Source organism: Mustela nigripes, chromosome 2, assembly GCF_022355385.1.
Source record: "Mustela nigripes isolate SB6536 chromosome 2, MUSNIG.SB6536, whole genome shotgun sequence".
NCBI lineage: Eukaryota > Metazoa > Chordata > Mammalia > Carnivora > Mustelidae > Mustela > Mustela nigripes.
In genome coordinates, this window is record NC_081558.1 from 28638892 (window position 1) to 28656363 (window position 17472).

General features: G+C 38.0%; 1 protein-coding gene across 15 annotated transcripts in view; it reads right to left on the reverse strand.

Annotated features, from left to right (window-relative positions):
• FHIT (fragile histidine triad diadenosine triphosphatase) overlaps positions 1-17472 on the reverse strand; it is a 1435937-nt gene that overhangs the window by 782672 nt on the left and 635793 nt on the right. For all 15 annotated transcript variants that reach the window (XM_059390064.1, XM_059390066.1, XM_059390068.1 and 12 more), the window contains one exon: positions 2452-2571. In XM_059390064.1, the coding sequence (XP_059246047.1) occupies positions 2452-2554 (103 nt within the window). In that variant the 5' untranslated portion in view covers positions 2555-2571. The remainder of the gene's footprint in view (positions 1-2451; positions 2572-17472) is intronic.

Sequence of the window (17472 nt, forward strand, 5' to 3'; positions counted from 1 at the left end):
AGCAAAAAAAATCTTTTCTGCCACAGGCAAATAAGTAATGTATAAAGAATTAAAACAAAATAAAAAAAAAACTAAAAAAAAGAAAAAAAAAAAAAAAAAAAAAAAAAAAAAAAAAATCACAAAATCATCATATAGAAAGGATTGTCTGAATACATTATCTACTGGCCCTGAGACCCCTTGAAGCCCTGCAGATATGAAATAGCCTCACGAGTATACAGATGATAAAGATGTCCCTGTTCTGTTATCCCCAGAAAGGGTTGGTTCCTTCTTGCTACTTTCCAAACAAACTCAGGTTTGTTCGTTTTAATACAATATCCTGTCCAAAATGGCAATTCCAGGGCCATCTGGAACAAAACCAGTTATCAGTCACTAACTGTTCACTGTTCAGAACAGCATTTCCTGAGAGGAAGACACCGCAACTTTTCTTTAAAGATTTTTTTTTTAATTTATTCATTTGAGATAGAGACACAGAGCACACAAGCAGGGGGGAGGCAGAGGCAGAGAGAGAGGGAGAAGCAGAATCCCGCTGAGCAGGAAACTGGACGTGGGGCTCAATCCCAAGACCTAGAGATCATGACCTGAGCTGAAGGCAGATGTTTAACCGTCTAAGCCACCCAGGCAACCCATCACAACTTTTCTTAAGTACAAACATGCCTATGACCCACGTCTTATATCACACATGCCAGATGGGTTAAAAAGACCATGAAAAGTCAAGTTTCTTACTATCAATATAAAAGTAAAAAAAAAAAAAAAAAAGTTAAATTCAATCCATTATTAACCATTAAAAAGGCAGTGCAACTCAGCAACTTCACACTTTTCCAGGCCAAGGTATTAAAACACATTCATCCAAAACCACATTTTCATCCCAGGTTCCCTCTTTGATACAAGATAGCTGGCACTCAAACAGATACCTATGACATTTCAACCATATTCTTCTGACACCAGAATTCTCAAGCATTTTCTATTAAAAAAAATTCCTCAGTGGAGAAAAACAACCAGAAACTTGCAGCAAAATCAAATGAAAAAATAAAACACTTCTGTTATTTAAAGAACTTCACAGTCTCTTAGAAGAACTCAATATAAAATTGGTATAGAACTTTAAAATTGTTCTCTTTTAGAGGAACTTCCTGAACCATTCTAGTTTTTATTTCTACTTCAATAGAGGAATAATATTTTCTAATATTGAGTATTTATAATGTAGATTATTTTTATACATTTAAAAGAAGAGATAAATATCAAGTAGTTAAATATCAAGTAGTCATTCACATATCATTTAGTAGTTTACTGCTGTGATCCCCAGTTTTATAAATTTACAGAATTTATTTGGCTAAAATTAAATTCAAGGAATTTGGGCATCTATCATATAATCACAATTATCTTTTAGTTCGTGTTTTCTTATTGTATTATTTTCAATGTAGAGCAGTTACATGGCCAAGAAAGATTATTCCTAAAGTTCTCAAACACCTTGAAAACTCCCATGGTGGGGGTAGCATTTTCCACACTACAACATGATTTTATTTTGAAATAAATATTCATATACACATACACACACACACACACACACACACACACATATATATGTATAAATGCTTATTATCTTAAAATATGAAAGTTTATACTTTCATGCACTCTGCATAGTAAATTAGAGGGAAAACAGAAAAAAAAACAGAAAAAAAAATTCTAGACAGTCATTACAAAAGTCATATGCACACAGTCACGAGTGATACTTTCAGCAACATAAAAATTACTCCAGAATATTTCACCAATTCCTGCTGCTCCCATAGCAAAGAATAAACCTTCTACTGAAGTCAATAGGAGGAAAGGCTACAACTCAATGGTCAGAGGGAAATAAAACAACTCTACCACCAATGACACTGGACAATGATCTAGAAGCTGTGATGTTCTCCAAGAAAAAAAAAATGTTATTGCAGATCCTAAAATGAAAACAACTGTTTTGTAGGTATATTTATGTGTATGAATTTGCTTGAATGATCTCTAAGAGGTAAAGATAGCACGTCAAGCTCAAATCTTCAGGTAATACCTTATTTCCACATCACAAAAGTGCCACCAATCTCTATCTTACTATTAATATTCACTACTGATAACTGAAAACATAGCACTCATGATACTCATTGAGCCCCCCTTAGAAGGACCTATTTATTTACACAGCTATGATAGTGAAAAGGTCAAGTAAAAATTCACCTCCAAAGCCACGGTTGCTAAGCAACTCTTTTCAGAAGTTCTGCAACACTGATCAAGCATATTGCTGGTATCACCAACTGGATCCAGAATAAATGCAACATCTTACCTGGTTTCTCCAAAAGGGGAGGCAGGTGGATTCCTTGCTTACCTCTGCAGACGGACATGGAGGCCAATGCTGTATTCCTTTGGTCTGTTAAGTTCAGAGGCTTTTTATTTTCCCTCTCTTAAAAAAAAAAAAAAAAAGGATACGTCCTGGTACCACAGGCTTCCTGTTCACAAGAGCAAAGGACAGTTCTGTCTTGAGAAAAACCACAGAGGGCTTGATGAGGTGTTGGCCAAATCGGAATGACATCTCTTCACAGTTGAAGCCTGAAAAGAGAAGATGATTTAAGAAGTGAGCTTTTGTAAAATTCAGATGAGAAACTTAGATTATTTTAAAGAAATACTAATACTTTAAAGAAAAGTAAATCCCATTTCCTACAGATTTTTAGTTTAGAGGATGACATCATTGAAGCTGTTCCCCACTTAATGTCCACCAAGATAGATTCTGGGCAAGTCCTCCTAACATACACTCTCCTCTCCCTACTCAGCATTGCCTTGTTTAGAGTGTTTTCAAGCAGAAGCTTATACCTGGGCAAAAAAAAAGTCGTCTTAAATCCCTCTGCATTTCAAGTTGTCACTTTAACCCAAATCTGCTAGGTCCCATCTTTTGGCTTCTTTTTACCCATTCGTCATCTTTGCTAAGCTGAAGTTTTTAATTGTTAAGCATGGACTATAAACCGTTTAATTCATAAATGATTTTCTCAAATGGTTTTATCTCTATTTATATAAAAGCAATTTAGAAAAAGTACAAACGTCATTTGACCCTGCCTACAACTACAAAAACATGAGCACTCTGAGGGAACTATTAGAGTAAAAATTCCAAAACTAAAGGGAAAAAAATTGAGAAAAAGAAAGAACAAAACAGAGTTCAAGAATGAGAACTTCTGGCTGAGTCAGTGCCAGGATGTAGCAAGGCGTGTGAAAGGTTCCATATCTTCTTTTTGGGGGAAAGCCTCAGGGGTGAGGGGTGGTTGAAGGAATACTTGGTCCTTGGCAACTGGGGTACGAGGTAATGATCTTCCAACGATCAGATGCTGATACAGGGCAGAGTTACTTTCTGAATGACAAAGACACAACTTCCTTGGAAAACCATTCATTTTCCTAATTTAGAAACCACCCCACTATAAAACTATGAAAATAGATCAACCCACGGGAAACCAGAAATACGATTACAAAAAAGATAATGTCAGAAAATGGTTGACTTTTTTATAAAGTATAAAAATAAGTGTATAATTGTTTAATGATTCTGATGCTCTCAATGATTCAGAAGATACAGAGAGCCATGCAAATGCCATCTAGGGTCACCTAGAAGTACCCACATGGCAAGAACCTAACACATTTCAGGGACAAAGACATAAAATGGAAGGTGTGCCTCAATGGTACAAATACCGGTTTTCAGAACATTTACAACTAGCTCACGAGAGGCCAGTAAAGACATCGAAAATCATCTAACCCAGTGGTTCTCAGGGTGTGTTTCCTGGACCAGCCACATGAGTATCACCTGGGAACTAATTAGAAATGTAAATTCTGAAATCCTACTCTGGACTTCCCAAACCAGATACTTAGGCAGAAGGGCTAAGAATAACCTGTCCAGATGATCCAGAACCACAATCAAACCCAACTAGTCTCCCAGTCCTTGGGTCCTTCACTACAGAATCCTGGCCAACCAGCTGGCTGGCCTGGGCTTGAGTACACCCAGTGGTGGGAAGTTCATTACCCATTGCTTCTAAGAAAATTCTAGCAATTACATAGCTGCCCTTCCTATTTATCCTATTTATCCAAGCCTATTTATCATGAATTTTGCCTCAGGGCCATATGAAACAAGGAGCATGCAGTGGTAGTGCTTCAGATATTTAGAGTTAACTTTTATTCATTTCCCCCCTCCACCGTTTTTCTAAAATAAACATGGCACTTCATTTCAGTCATTCTGCAAGCAGCATTGATTCAATTCCACCGCAGCTTTTGGTGTTTGTTTTTGTTTTTGCCTGCCCAGCATCTACTTTCTATATGACTGGCCATAATGGGAGGGGGATGTTTTTCTTTGGGTAATACCCCACTATTTTGTGCACTATTCCCACCGCCTGATCTAGAGACAGGAAATTGATCCCAACTTCCTTAGGCTTCTGTCACATAACTGGTTCAGGAGTGGACACAGGACAAAAAAAAGAGCCACTGAAAAAAAAAAGATCCATGACAAGATTACTGCTGACACTACAGGGAAAGAACTTTCTCCCTGCTGAGTTGCCAGTTTGATAGGACATGAACCAGAACAACTAGAGGTTGCACGGAGTAGAGTCTGCCTGACACACGGAGGCTGGCAGAGCCAAGACAGAGACCCATTCCTAGGAGATTGACTTAAGCACAGGTTAATGAGCTCCTGTTAGGAGTCCATCAAAGGCTCTTCTTGTGGTTTTCATTTTTCTTACCATTTCTCCTTCATCGCTCTGCCCAGCCCCCTTCTTTCCACCAGAGAGCTTCACTGTTTCATAATTCATATATTGTTTATCACCTTAATTGCATTTTATAAATATTTTCCATGTCAAAATTATATAGGGCTCTTGCAGGTTTGGGGTTTTTTTTAAAGGTTTATTTAAGCCGAGGCAGAGGCTTAACCCACTGAGCCACCCAGGCGTCCCATATCTGGATTTTCTAAAATAAATGTACCCGTTTGCATTCCCAGAAGCAATAGATGTACATTTCTATTTTCTCACATCCCTGCCAGCACTTGGGAGTCTCTGATTACCTAGCTGTTACTGGTATGAGAAGCAAAATAGAAACTCTTAATTTTACTTGGTCTCCAATGTGATATAGGTGGCTACTTCTTTTATTGTCAATTCATACTTTACCCTCTTCGTATGCATCTCCTCCCTTCTGTTTTTTGGTTTTTCAGAGTCCCTTGTGTATTTAAATATTGATCGTGGTCTTTTAAACATGACAATTATGTTTTCGCCATCTGTTAGTTTTCCTATCATACGATCCAGTAAACAAAAAGCATTCATTTTTGATATATTCATCAATTTTCTTTTCATGGTGTGTGCTCTGTGACTCTTATATAACAAACCCTTCTCTACCACAAAGTTATAAAAATATCTTATATTTTTGTCTATCAGCTTTATAGCTTCATTCTAAACAGTTTGATACTTAATCCACTTGGAATTTTGCTTATGGTATGAATTACAAAAATGTGTTTTGTTCTGGTTTTTTTGTTGTTGTTGTTTTTGTTTTTGATTTTTTACTTTTGTGAGACAATTTTCCTAGGATGAATTGCCAGGAATATTTACACCAAATCCCTATACGTACAAAGGAATAAATTGTACTCAGAATATTCTGATTCTATGTTAGATGCTAAAGAACAGGGGTGCCAGATTTTTTTCTTTGAAGGGCCAGATTCAGACCATCACACAGTCTGTTGTAACTACTCAACCCTGTTAAGGCAGTATAAAAGCTGCCAAAGGATAAACGAATAATAAACGAATGTGCGGTTTTCCAATAAAACTTTATTCATAAGAGATGGAAGCAGCCTGAACTTGACGTCTGGGCTATAGTTTGCCAACTCCTATTATATAATATTAATGCCTTGTAAAAGGCGGATCCTTCTTTATTCACCCATATAAATTTTAGATTCAACTCTGCCTCTTGAAAAAAAAAATTATTCCTCAGATGTTGGTTAGATTTACACTGTTTTTAAATTTTAATGGAGGAAATCTGACACCTTCACAATATTCAATCAATCCATTTATGTATGCTGCATTTATGTTCTATAATACCATAATAAAACTCTTGTAATAGGGTTTTAAATTTCCCTTATATGTTTTATGAATTCTTAGATTTATTCCTAGATAGCTTTTAGTTTATGTCACTATTACAAATGGTATCCTATCATCGTCATAGTTTATAATTGGTTATTCCCAATAAAGAGGAAAGCTATTGATTTTAATATTTTGCTCTTACAAGCTGGCAACCTAGCTGAACCCTTGTATTGCTGCTAATAGTTTCTGCTGATTCTCTTTGGTTTTCTATATAAATGATTTTACTTAGAAATAATGACAATTGTCTCCCTCACTTCAATCTTTGTACTTCTGTTGGTTTGTGTTGCTGCATTGGTCAGGTGTCTGGTATTATGCTGAAAGGCAGAAGTAACACAACCATCTTTGTCTTGTTCCCAACATTAAAAGGTATGAGGGAATGAGTTTAAATCTGTTTCATGAAAAATGGTATCTGCCATAGGTTTTTAGTACAAAGTCTTTATCAAGCTTTAGAAAAATCTCTAGTTTAAGTCTAAGGGTTGATTACATTAAAAAAAAAAAAAAAGAATTGGGGCGCCTGGGTGGCTCAGTGGGTTGAAGCCTCTGCCTTCAGCTCAGGTCATGATCTCAGGGTCCTGGGATCGAGCCCCACATCGGGCTCTCTGCTCAGCGGGGAGCCTGTTGCCCTTCCTCTCTCTCTGCCTGCCTCTCTGCCTACTTGTGATCTCTGTCAGATAAATAAATAAAATCTTAAAAAAAAAAAAGAATATAGTTTTACTAAATGTTTTTTGTCATTGATCAAACAATGTCTTATTCTTTGCCATTACAGTAACACTTTGAAAATGCTGGAACATCCTTTCACTCTTATGAAAAATTAAACTTAGTCACATTTTTAATACACTGCTAGATTTGAATTCAGTGTTTTTTCATGTCATAAGTGAAGTTATCCAATATTTTTTACTTAGTTTTGTTTTTAAAAAAATCATACTTATAGGTTGGCTTTTCTTTGTTCTACAAGAAGTTTTATAAACAAGGATTTTCTGTTCCTTGAGATTTAAATAGAACTACTTGTCAAACTGTCTAGGCCTATTTTTATATCACAGGATTGTTTTGATAAGCATTACAATTTATTTAATGGTTACTGACTGCATTTTTTTCCTTGAAATTTTTTAACCTAAATTTATCCTAAATTTTTTTCACCTCAACTAATCTTTATTGGTTTAAAAAAAAAATCCTCTTTTAACAGATTAATAATTCTTAATTATTTCTTCTACCTATTTTGTATTTATTCATAATGTATATTTTTTTCAGTTTTCCTGGAATTATATCTAGCATATTAAGCTTCAAAGAACTTTTTTCTAGTTCTTTGCTTTTATTAATCATCTCTAGTTTACTGCATATTTTCTGCAATGAAATTCTTTCCCCTTTTTTTTTTCTTCTTTGTTTCTGCAGATTTACCATGTCACAGTTTTTTTCTAATTACTTGAGCCAAACATTGAACTTGTGGGGTTTCCAACTATTTTCCTCTTCAGTATCAAAAAAACGCCACATTGCCTTCAAAGGATTCCATTACTAGCTCTCTCAAACGGTGACCTTTGTGTTTTGCTATTCTTGTTATTATTTCCCATTTCACCTGAGGGTTATTTTGTAGTACATCTTTTCATTTCCAAACATACAGGATGCTTCTGCTATCTTTTTCTTAATGAGGACTGATTTTAAAGTGCTGTAGTTTAAACCCATAAGGCAACGTATTCTGCACTTGATATGAAGTTCTACACACACGGTAAACCAAATTCATTAACTGTTACCGAATCTGTATCTTTGTCCACTTACTCAACCTTAGTACTTTGTCAGCTTCTGGAAACAGGGTGCTGGGTTTCTAACTAGGACATCTGAATCCGTGCCAACGGGCATCAGGGCTGGATTCCAACACTATGGCACATGTATATGCTCCTACTCATTTTATTCCCTTGAACTGTGGTTCCTTTTTTTCCTTGTTTGTATTTGACAAGCATAACTTTTTCCATCCCCAATCATTGGACTGTGTCCTTCTAAACGTATTTTATAAATAATATAGCCTTTTGCTTTCCATCCAAGGGACAATCTATCTTGGTTGGTTTAACCCTCAGACATTTATGCCAATTACTCTTCGAGCTTATTCAGAACATCCTAGCTTACCTTTGTTTCCATCTTCTCTTTAACTTTTCTCTCCTTCCTACCTTCCACAGACTAGGACCAAATTTCTTCCTGCGGGTATGAAAATTCTGTAACCTATTTCCTTTCAGTAGAAATTATTGTTATTATCATCTTACACTAGTGCTCCACTTCCCCCAACCATAAAAGCTGATCCATCTCTCAGTCCCTTGGCATATTCTTACCACCTTAGGTCTCTTTCAGAAATCTTCTCTATCCCCACTCCCCTCCCCCCCACCTTCTGATGCACTGAAATAATACAGCATTGTAATTTCATGTAGCTACTGATATGCTGGGTTTTTATTTGTACGCATAGAGATTGCGTCTAAAAACAGTGGATGATGGTAGATGTAAAGCACACCTTACTATGTCATTATAGTATATTACATATACATATGTAATATGTATATATATACATACAGTATATATACATATATTACCGTGCCAAAAATTGTAATATTTTTATATCTCCTTGCCCAAATTCAATTCAGACTATTCTTTAGTCATGGTAAAATTCTACCCATTTGTGCTGCTAGCAGACATACTTCCTCAAGTTTTAATTTCAGTGGAGAAGAAAAACCCTCCAGCAACTATAAAATGAACAAAAATAGAGCAAAGGGTTCGGGTTAGATGGGAAGATTCCTGCATCTCCAGGATCTCAAACTGTCTGCAAGGCTGAGATAAATATTAAATACTTTCCTCTCACGTGAAGATGACCAAAAGCAATTTTATTTTAAGCTAAAGTAAAATTGGTGATTTTTTTTTTTTTAAATCCAACAAGACGGCTGATTGTACCAATCTTTTGTTGAATTCCCAGAGGAAAATCATCTCCTGGGATCTCTGTTACTTAATAAATATGGAGAGGATGGCTTCTGGCTTTCAGAAAACCAACCACCGGGTTAGGGACCTCAGTCTAAGCTTTAGGTCTTAGACTTATTAGCAGCCTCAGCTAAGACAGAAATAGAAGGCTAACTCCAGAAACGGGGACTGAAACCTGCATGTGTCTGTTTATAAACAATAGCATATTAATGAACATCTAAAATCTTGTGCTTTTAGCTAGTTCCTGAATTTATATTCCTTAATAATAACAATACATGCCTTTAAGATCAGGGCGCCTGGGTGGCTCAGTGGGTTAAGCTGCTAGTTTTGGCTTATGTCATGATCCCAAGGTCCTGGGATCAAGCCCCGCATTGGGCTCTCTAATCAGCAGGGAGCCTGCTTCCCGCCCCCCCCCCCACCTGCCTCTCTGCCTACTTGTGATCTCTGTGTAAGATAAATAAATAAAATCTTTTTTAAAAAAGTATTAAATCAGTCTCTTTTTCTCATCTTTTCAGCTGTCAAAGTTATGCATACCCTCTCTTTACCACTCTACTCACCATAACCTATCTCTACCTCTCTATCTCCTAAAACTCATAGCAGCTGGTGGCATCACATTATTTTTAGAACTTGGTCTTAAAAATTTAGTACAGAGAAAGTCATGAAAAGTTCTTTATTGACTATTCACATTTAATTTTGTGACTCAGTGGATTTGATCAGTCATTTTCTGATAGGGCTAGATAGGCAACCTAATTCGTGGTGAAATAAGGCTCAACGGGCACAAAAGCAAATGCTCTGAAATGTTAAATTTCCCAACCATTAACGATGGGAGATGACAACAGCTCACTTCAGGGTAGATCAGGTTTCTCCCTGCTTTGCTTTCAAGTGATGTTAATGTCCAACTAAAATGACTGCCATAAGCTTCTAACCTGGTCCCCCCAAAGGAAAAAAAAATCAACTGTAGAATTTGAACAGGAGAGGCCCTCCACGATCACATAGATACAGTCCCCTCATTTTAGACATATTGAGTAATTTGGTAGGTCAAGTGACTTACTCAAATTCACTGTGAACCTTGGAGGTTCTCCTTTAGAGGATACTACTTGGGGAGGATACAAACTATGTGTAAGGAGTTCCCAAACTTAGCAATCTAGGAGTTGAGAGTCCCCACTTTTAGAATCTCTTAATTCAAGATAACTGTCCCATCAGGGAATCCTTTGGTGCCAAAAGCACACAGTCATACTCTTGTAGGGCAGTCATCTAGGGATCCGGAATACAGGCCTATGTCTATTACATTCGTATTATTTGGTCAAATGGAGAAGAGAAAATATAAACTCCTTTTTGAGAATGGGAGGACCCTACAAAACCCAATAACCCAAGTTTGAGAAGCTCGGGTCTTTAGCAAAGGTTTGAGAACCACTTCCCTAGAGCACTAGTTCCCATTAAAATCACCGTGGAAGCTTTTCTAAAACCAACAGACACAAGCTCCTCCGTAGCCTGACTCCAGTAGAACATCTGGGATAATGATGTTAAGAACACAGCTCAAGGGGCAGTCCGAAATGGGGAGAACAGCAAAATATTCTTCTCCAGGACACATGTAATGGATTTAATAAGTATTTTATGAAGCTGGTTATCGTATCATTGTTGGCATTTTATGTTGTCAAAAAGTAATGCCAAAGGGTGCCTGGGTTAAGTGTCTGCCTTTCGTTCGGGTCATGATCTCAGGGTCCTGGGGACAAGCCCTGCGGTGGGCTCCCTGCACCGTGGGGAGTCTGCTTCTCCCTGGGCCCCTCTCACTGCTCCTGGTTTGGCTCCCATGCTCTCTCTCTCCAATAAAATCTTTAATAAGAAAAAAAGCAATGCCAATTTTTATTCAACAAATAATTGTTAACTGCCAGCTAATACATAATATTGCCAAATCACTTAGAAAAGTGCTTTCATATAAGTAGTACAAAATTAAGTTAAAAAAAAAAACAAGTAAAACCATATGTTTGGTACTGCACTACCATTAGGTGACTGCTATTCTCTCCACACTAAGGGCAGAGGAGTGTCAGTGAAAAACTAGTTTCTGAGGGACACCCGTGTGGTTCAGTCTGTTAAGTAACAGACTCTTGATCCTCAGCTCAGGTCTTGATCTCAGGGTTGTGAGTTCAAGCCCAATGCTGGGCTGCACACTGGGTGTGAAGCCTACTTAAAAAAAAACAAAAACAAAAACAAAAAAAAAAACCCTGATAAAATAGAAATAGCTAATACCATATTCAATATTTTCATTCCAAGGGATTTCTATATAAAAACTTAATCATCCTGACAACACTACAAGGAATGGGTCTCATTCAGCAACATGTTTGTATCTCTTTGAGCTCAATTTCTAGATTTGAGAATCACTCGTGATCAAAGGATACTGAACCTTCAAAGCTAGTGATATGTACTGCTAAATATCTCTCACAAAAGATTCATAAAAATTTACATTCAAAAGTAATATAGACAAGAAGCTTATTTCCCCTTAACTTTGTCAGCATTGGGTATTCTTCGATTCTCCAGATTTCTAGTAAAAAATAGTTATTTTCCTTAGGAATATAAGGTAGAGGGAAAGGACTATTCTAGTTCAAATAACCTGCTATGAAATCAGACATCTCCTAGGCACCCAGGAAGCCAGACACATCGAAAAGGAAATGCTGTCTTTTGGCTCAAAGTATGAAAATGTTATCTTTTACCTTGAAAAATAAATGTGTTATTCCATTATGGTTAGGTAGGATAAGATTTACTTTAAAAGTCATATGCTATTTTTATATCCACTCAGCAAATGGCAGGAATCTAGACCAATCCTAGAAGGTGTGAACAACCATCTTCGAGAGTCAGCAGAAGAAACCACATCACAAATAACTCCAGCTCCTTTACCAACTGGCAAATGTGCTTCAATTCCAATTCACTTTATTTAAAATCTGGGCACTCAAAGGCTCACCACAAAGGCAAATGAGCTGGAAAAGCTGCTGGCTAATGAATCCTTAGAGCAACCCTCCCAGGAAAGAGGGCCTGTCATCTCACTGAGGAACAGCATAGTTTCAGGAGGCCAGGCTCTCAAACATATTTTACCGAGGACTTGGACGACCATCAGGATACCTAAATGGACAGCTGGAGACATAGTTTTGGCTGAGGTAACTTATAAAACATTCTAAACTTAGGTCAAAATTCCACAGGGGCCAGCATAAGAACATCCCACAAGAAGGTGACAAGAACAAAGAGAAAGAGAGAACAGTCTGAAGGCTCTCACAATTCAAGCAAACAGAAGTGTACTTGAAACATTTTTACACAAAGAAAAAACAATTTTTAGTAAAGTAGATTAAGTCATCAACCTATGGTGTCACTAAAGAAAAATTTTCAATTGTTAACAAGTAAAAAAAAAAAAAAAAAAAAAAAACCCAACAAACAAAAACTGAAGCTCAGCTATTTATAAACAGAAAACACACAGGCATTTCAAAATGCCAACTGCTTTTTCAAGATCTCACTTCATCAACAACCTCTCCTCCTCCCCGCTCCCCTGTCACATTCATGTGTTGCAATTGCTGCTTGTTAACCAACTCTGATCTCACTCCCCTGGTTCCTTCTTCTCCCATAAAGGTGTTCAGAGAGAGCCTACACTTAACATGTCTTTCCTTGAATTGGTTCCTCATTAAATCAATCACTTATTCAGTCAACAAGTACTTATATTATATATTTGCCAGTTTCTAAATACTATGCTAGCAGTGAACATGCCAGACCAGGTCCCTTTTCTCATGGGGCATTCTAGGTGCAGGATGAAGAGGACGGGTAAGTGGTAGAGACCACAAACCAATCAGCAAGTTGAAATATTTCTGATTTTGATTTAAAGGAAATAACTTGGGTGCCCAAGTAGGTAGTGACTTGGAGAGGATTGAAGTAGTGGGTTTAGAGGTGACGGAAAGGGAACTAAACTTTTGATCTGAGACTTGAATGAGGAGCCCACTATAGGTGAGTATCAGGGGACAGAGCGCTCTGTGGAAACAACAGGTGCCAATGTAAGAATGAGCTCCAGGTCTTAAAGGGATGGATGGAAAAAAGAGCGATGGGAGGGACCTCAGAGTCTCAGGGTAGGAAGCAAAATAGAAAGGTGAAGCGATAAGTCGAAAGATGGGTAGGGACCAGATCATGTAAGGCCTCCTTTGGAATTTCATTCAATGAGTGAGGAAGTTTGTGATGACAAAGATTTAAGCTACACAGTGTTCAATTATCAAATTTCATTTTTTTAATGATTTTATTTGACACAAAGAGAGAGCACAAGCAGTGGGAGCAGCAGAGGGAGAGGAAGAAGCAGGTTCTCCACTGAACAGGAAACCCCTCATGGGACTCCATCCTAGGACCCCAGAATCACGATTTGAGCAGAAGGCAGATGCCTGATCAACTGAGCCACTCAGGTGCCCCTCTAATTTCATTTTTAAAAGCAGATCTTCACTATTGTATGTTAAAATCATCTCAGAAGGTTTTTTTTTTTAATGCTCCCAAGCCCTAAGAATTTAAAATGAGTTACAATTTACATACCATAAAATTCACTTATTTACATGTACAAGACAGTGGTGTTTATTAACACCACAAAGTTATACAATTATCACCAAAATATTTTTTTCACTCCGAAAGAAACACCGCATCCATTAGCAGAGGCTTCCCCCTTTCCCCTCTACACAGCCTGTGGCAACCATTAATCTACTTTCTGTCTCAATGTATTTCCCTGTTCTGGACATTTCATATAAATGCAATTATACAACATGTAGCCTTTCGTGTCTGTCTTCTTTCCCTGGGCGTCACGTTTCAATGCTCACAACAGTAGTATCAGCACCTCATTGCCTGTAAAGGCTGAATCCCATCCTGCTGTATGTATACACTATGTTTTTTAACCATTAAAAAAATGACACTTGAGTCATTTGAGTCATTGAGTCATTTCTACTTTGGGGCTATTATTATGGGGCTAGTAGTGCTGCTATGAACATTCAGGGGCAAGCTTTGGTTTAGCCTAGGCTTTCAGTTTTCTTTGGATGTATACCCAGGAGTGGAATTGCTGGGTCATATGGAAACTCTGTATGGAACACTGTGAGGAAGAGCCGAACTGTTTACCTTAGCAAGGTCACCGTTTTACATTATTGCCACCATCAACAAACCAAGATTTCACTTTCTCAACATCCTCACCAACAGCTCACTCCCATGCATTTTAATTGGCCTGGGTTACACCTAAGCATCCTTTGGGTTGCTTTGTTTGGAAGAGTTCTTTTTTTTTTTTTTTTTAATTTATTTATTTGACAGAGAGAGATCACAAGTAGGCAGAGAGGCAGAGAGAGAGAGAGGAGGAAGCAGGCTCCCTGCTGAGCAGAGAGTCCGATGCGGGGCTCGATCCTAGGAACCTGGGATCATAACCTGGGCTGAAGGCACAGGCTTTAACCCACTGAGCCACCCAGGCGCCCCTGTTGGGAAGAGTTCTCATGGTAATCCGAATGTGCAGTGAGGCCAAGAAGCCTTTACTGCACAAGGATTTGCCCTTATGCCCTGGACTGCCTGCCCCAGAACTCTCTGGACTGGTTCTATTCTTGCCACCACCCCCCACTCAATAAGGACATCTGCCTTGTAGCTGATTCATCCAGGGAGAGAATAAAATACAAATAAGATATAATCTTCTATTTATGATACATATATAACCTTGTATTTATGTAATTATAATATATAACCCTGTGTTTATATGATTATATAGAACCTTATATTTATATAATTATATTATAGAACCTTACACTTACATGAATTATATATAACCTTATATTTATAATATAGTCATTTTCAGAGTACAAGGAGTAAACCATTTTTTAAAATTTGTGTGTGCACATGTACATAGGGGAAATTTAGAAGTTCATGACGATTTTTCTGTGACAGAATGGGTTTGAATAATTTTGTCTTTTCTGTATACTTTTCTTTTTTTAAGATTGTATTTATTCATTTGACAGAGAGAGAGAGATCACAAGTAGACAGAGCAGCAGGTGGGGGAAGGGAATTGGGGAGGGGGTAATAAGCAGGGAAGCAGGCTCCCTGCTGAGCAGAGAGCCCCATTCGAAGCTTGATCCCAGGACCCTGGGATCATGACCTGAGCTGAAGGTAGAGGCTTAACACACTGAGCCACTCAGGCACCCCTTTTCTGTATACTTTTATTTTCTAACATGACCATGTACTGGAGAAGCTTTTAAAGGAATGATTTTCAAGTATCTCCCCACTGACCAACTGGAGACCTGTTCTTTAAAAAGAGACCACCTGTAAAAAGTATTTGCTCCTCGAGTTCTTTTCATCAAGTAAAGAAAGAAATAGAACAGATGACTTGTACGTATTTTATACTTCAACCTGACCTTGAGTATTAAACACAGTACCGTATGTGCAAAAATGTATAAAATTCAAAATTATTTATGTCACTTAAAAAATGTTTTCTGCCAAACCAAACACAGGTGGTGAAGGTCTTTAACACCAGTATTGAGGCCTAAAGTCATTTAGAAAATCAACAGCCTGTGTTTGTAGATAACCGGCTCAAGAGGGAAAGACAGAAGCTCGGATAAAAAAGAAGCAGATTTCTAAACTGAAGGACAAAGTATGGCATGACTGCTTGGTCTGATGAAGGCTGAGAGTCATCTGAGCAGTAAAAATAGCCCAAACTGTATCTTCATATGGACTGCAATAGCAGAGGGGAACTCACAGGTTAGGATATTAAAACAATACTTTATGATGACAGATGGTAGTTACACTTGCAGGGAGCATAGCGTAACACAGACTATAGAATCATTCTGTTGTAAACCTGAAACAAATCTAACACTGTGTGTCAACTGTACTCAAAAAAAATTTTTTTTTCTTAAATACTTAAGGAAGAATTTTCCAGTTGAAAAAATAAAAAAAGAAAGAAAAATAACTGGGGGCTCGTGGGGGGGCTCAGTCAGTTAAGCATCTGCCTTCTGTCCAGGTCAGGATCCCAGAGTCCTGGGATTGAGCCCTATGTTGAGTTCCGTGTTCAGCAAGGAGTCTGCTCCTCTCTCTGCCTCTGTTCCCACTTGTGCTCTCTCGCGCTCTCTCTCTCTCTCTCCAATAAAATCTTTAAGAGGGAAAAAAAAATCACCTTAATGTCATGTATCCTTCTGAAGCAATCAAATTTACTACTGTATTTCCATTCACACTATACTCTTCATATTAATCATGAAAGATTCCTAAGAGTTCATCTCCACAGGCTGGATCGTGGTGCAGGAACACCAACTCGGAACTAGTGGCAAAAGTTTGTATAAGTACATCAAAGCCAACTGTGATCTTCCAGAAGCAGAAACCACATGTTAACATCCTTTTGTCAGTGCACAGGCCTCTCGGAGGTTAAGAGACCCCCATGGCTCTTTAACTTTAAGGTTTCTAGCATATTAAAAAAATTTTTTTTGAAATACCAACACAAAATTGCCCAAATTGTGTTCAGTTTTAAATATTAACATTGAACAGACTGAAGCTCCCAATGCAAATGAATAACAGACAATAATTATCGTGACACCCAAGAAAAAGGATTCCACCACTTTTTAGCTAACATGGAACCTGTGGACTTTTGTGGTGAAGCCATGCCATGCACAGGTTTTTGCTCAAATGGAATGGTAAGGCTAATTACAGTGTCAATTATAGCTAGGTGTCACTCATTATCTATCAATGGATGTACTTCCATGTTAAGTGTTCTACTGTATTCTGCAATTTCTAATTGTGCTATTCAGAAGATAATTACATGACTGATACAATCTATGATTTAACAGTCCACTTCAGGTGGTAGGATCTAGTAGGGGCACAAGCTCAGAAATATCTAAAGTCCTTCCTTCAGTCCTGTTCAATAGCATATGGGAAATTCACCTGACATTAAGATCTAAATTCAAGGATGGCCCTTGAGCCCAAGGCTACTCCAGACTACTCATCCACTGACTTCTCCCAGAGTTCCTCAGATGTTGGTCAATGAAATCACAAGAAGCCAACCTCTGACTTTTAGATGTGACATGGTCAGACCTCACAGAGACATCGGAAATCACGACAGGTTCTCACTCATGGGGTCTTGAAACACAACTCCCTCCCAGTCTCACTTCTGTATATTTTGCCCTCATAAAATAGAAACTAAAACACAGATTTGAAGTCAGTCCTCGTCTGACCCCTCTCCCCCCAACCCCATGGCTTTTGCTGCACAGCATTTCACAGGGCTCCATCCAAGGTAGTTTCCATCTCCTCACCTCAAAAATGCCTCCTCGCTTCCCTGTGCCAGAGTCAAATAGGGATTTCTCGGTATCTCTTGGAGTGAACAGTGGTATGTTTCTCTTTTCCTCCTCCTCTCACCATGATGGGCACTCATCAGGGGATCTCAGTTCCTACCCAT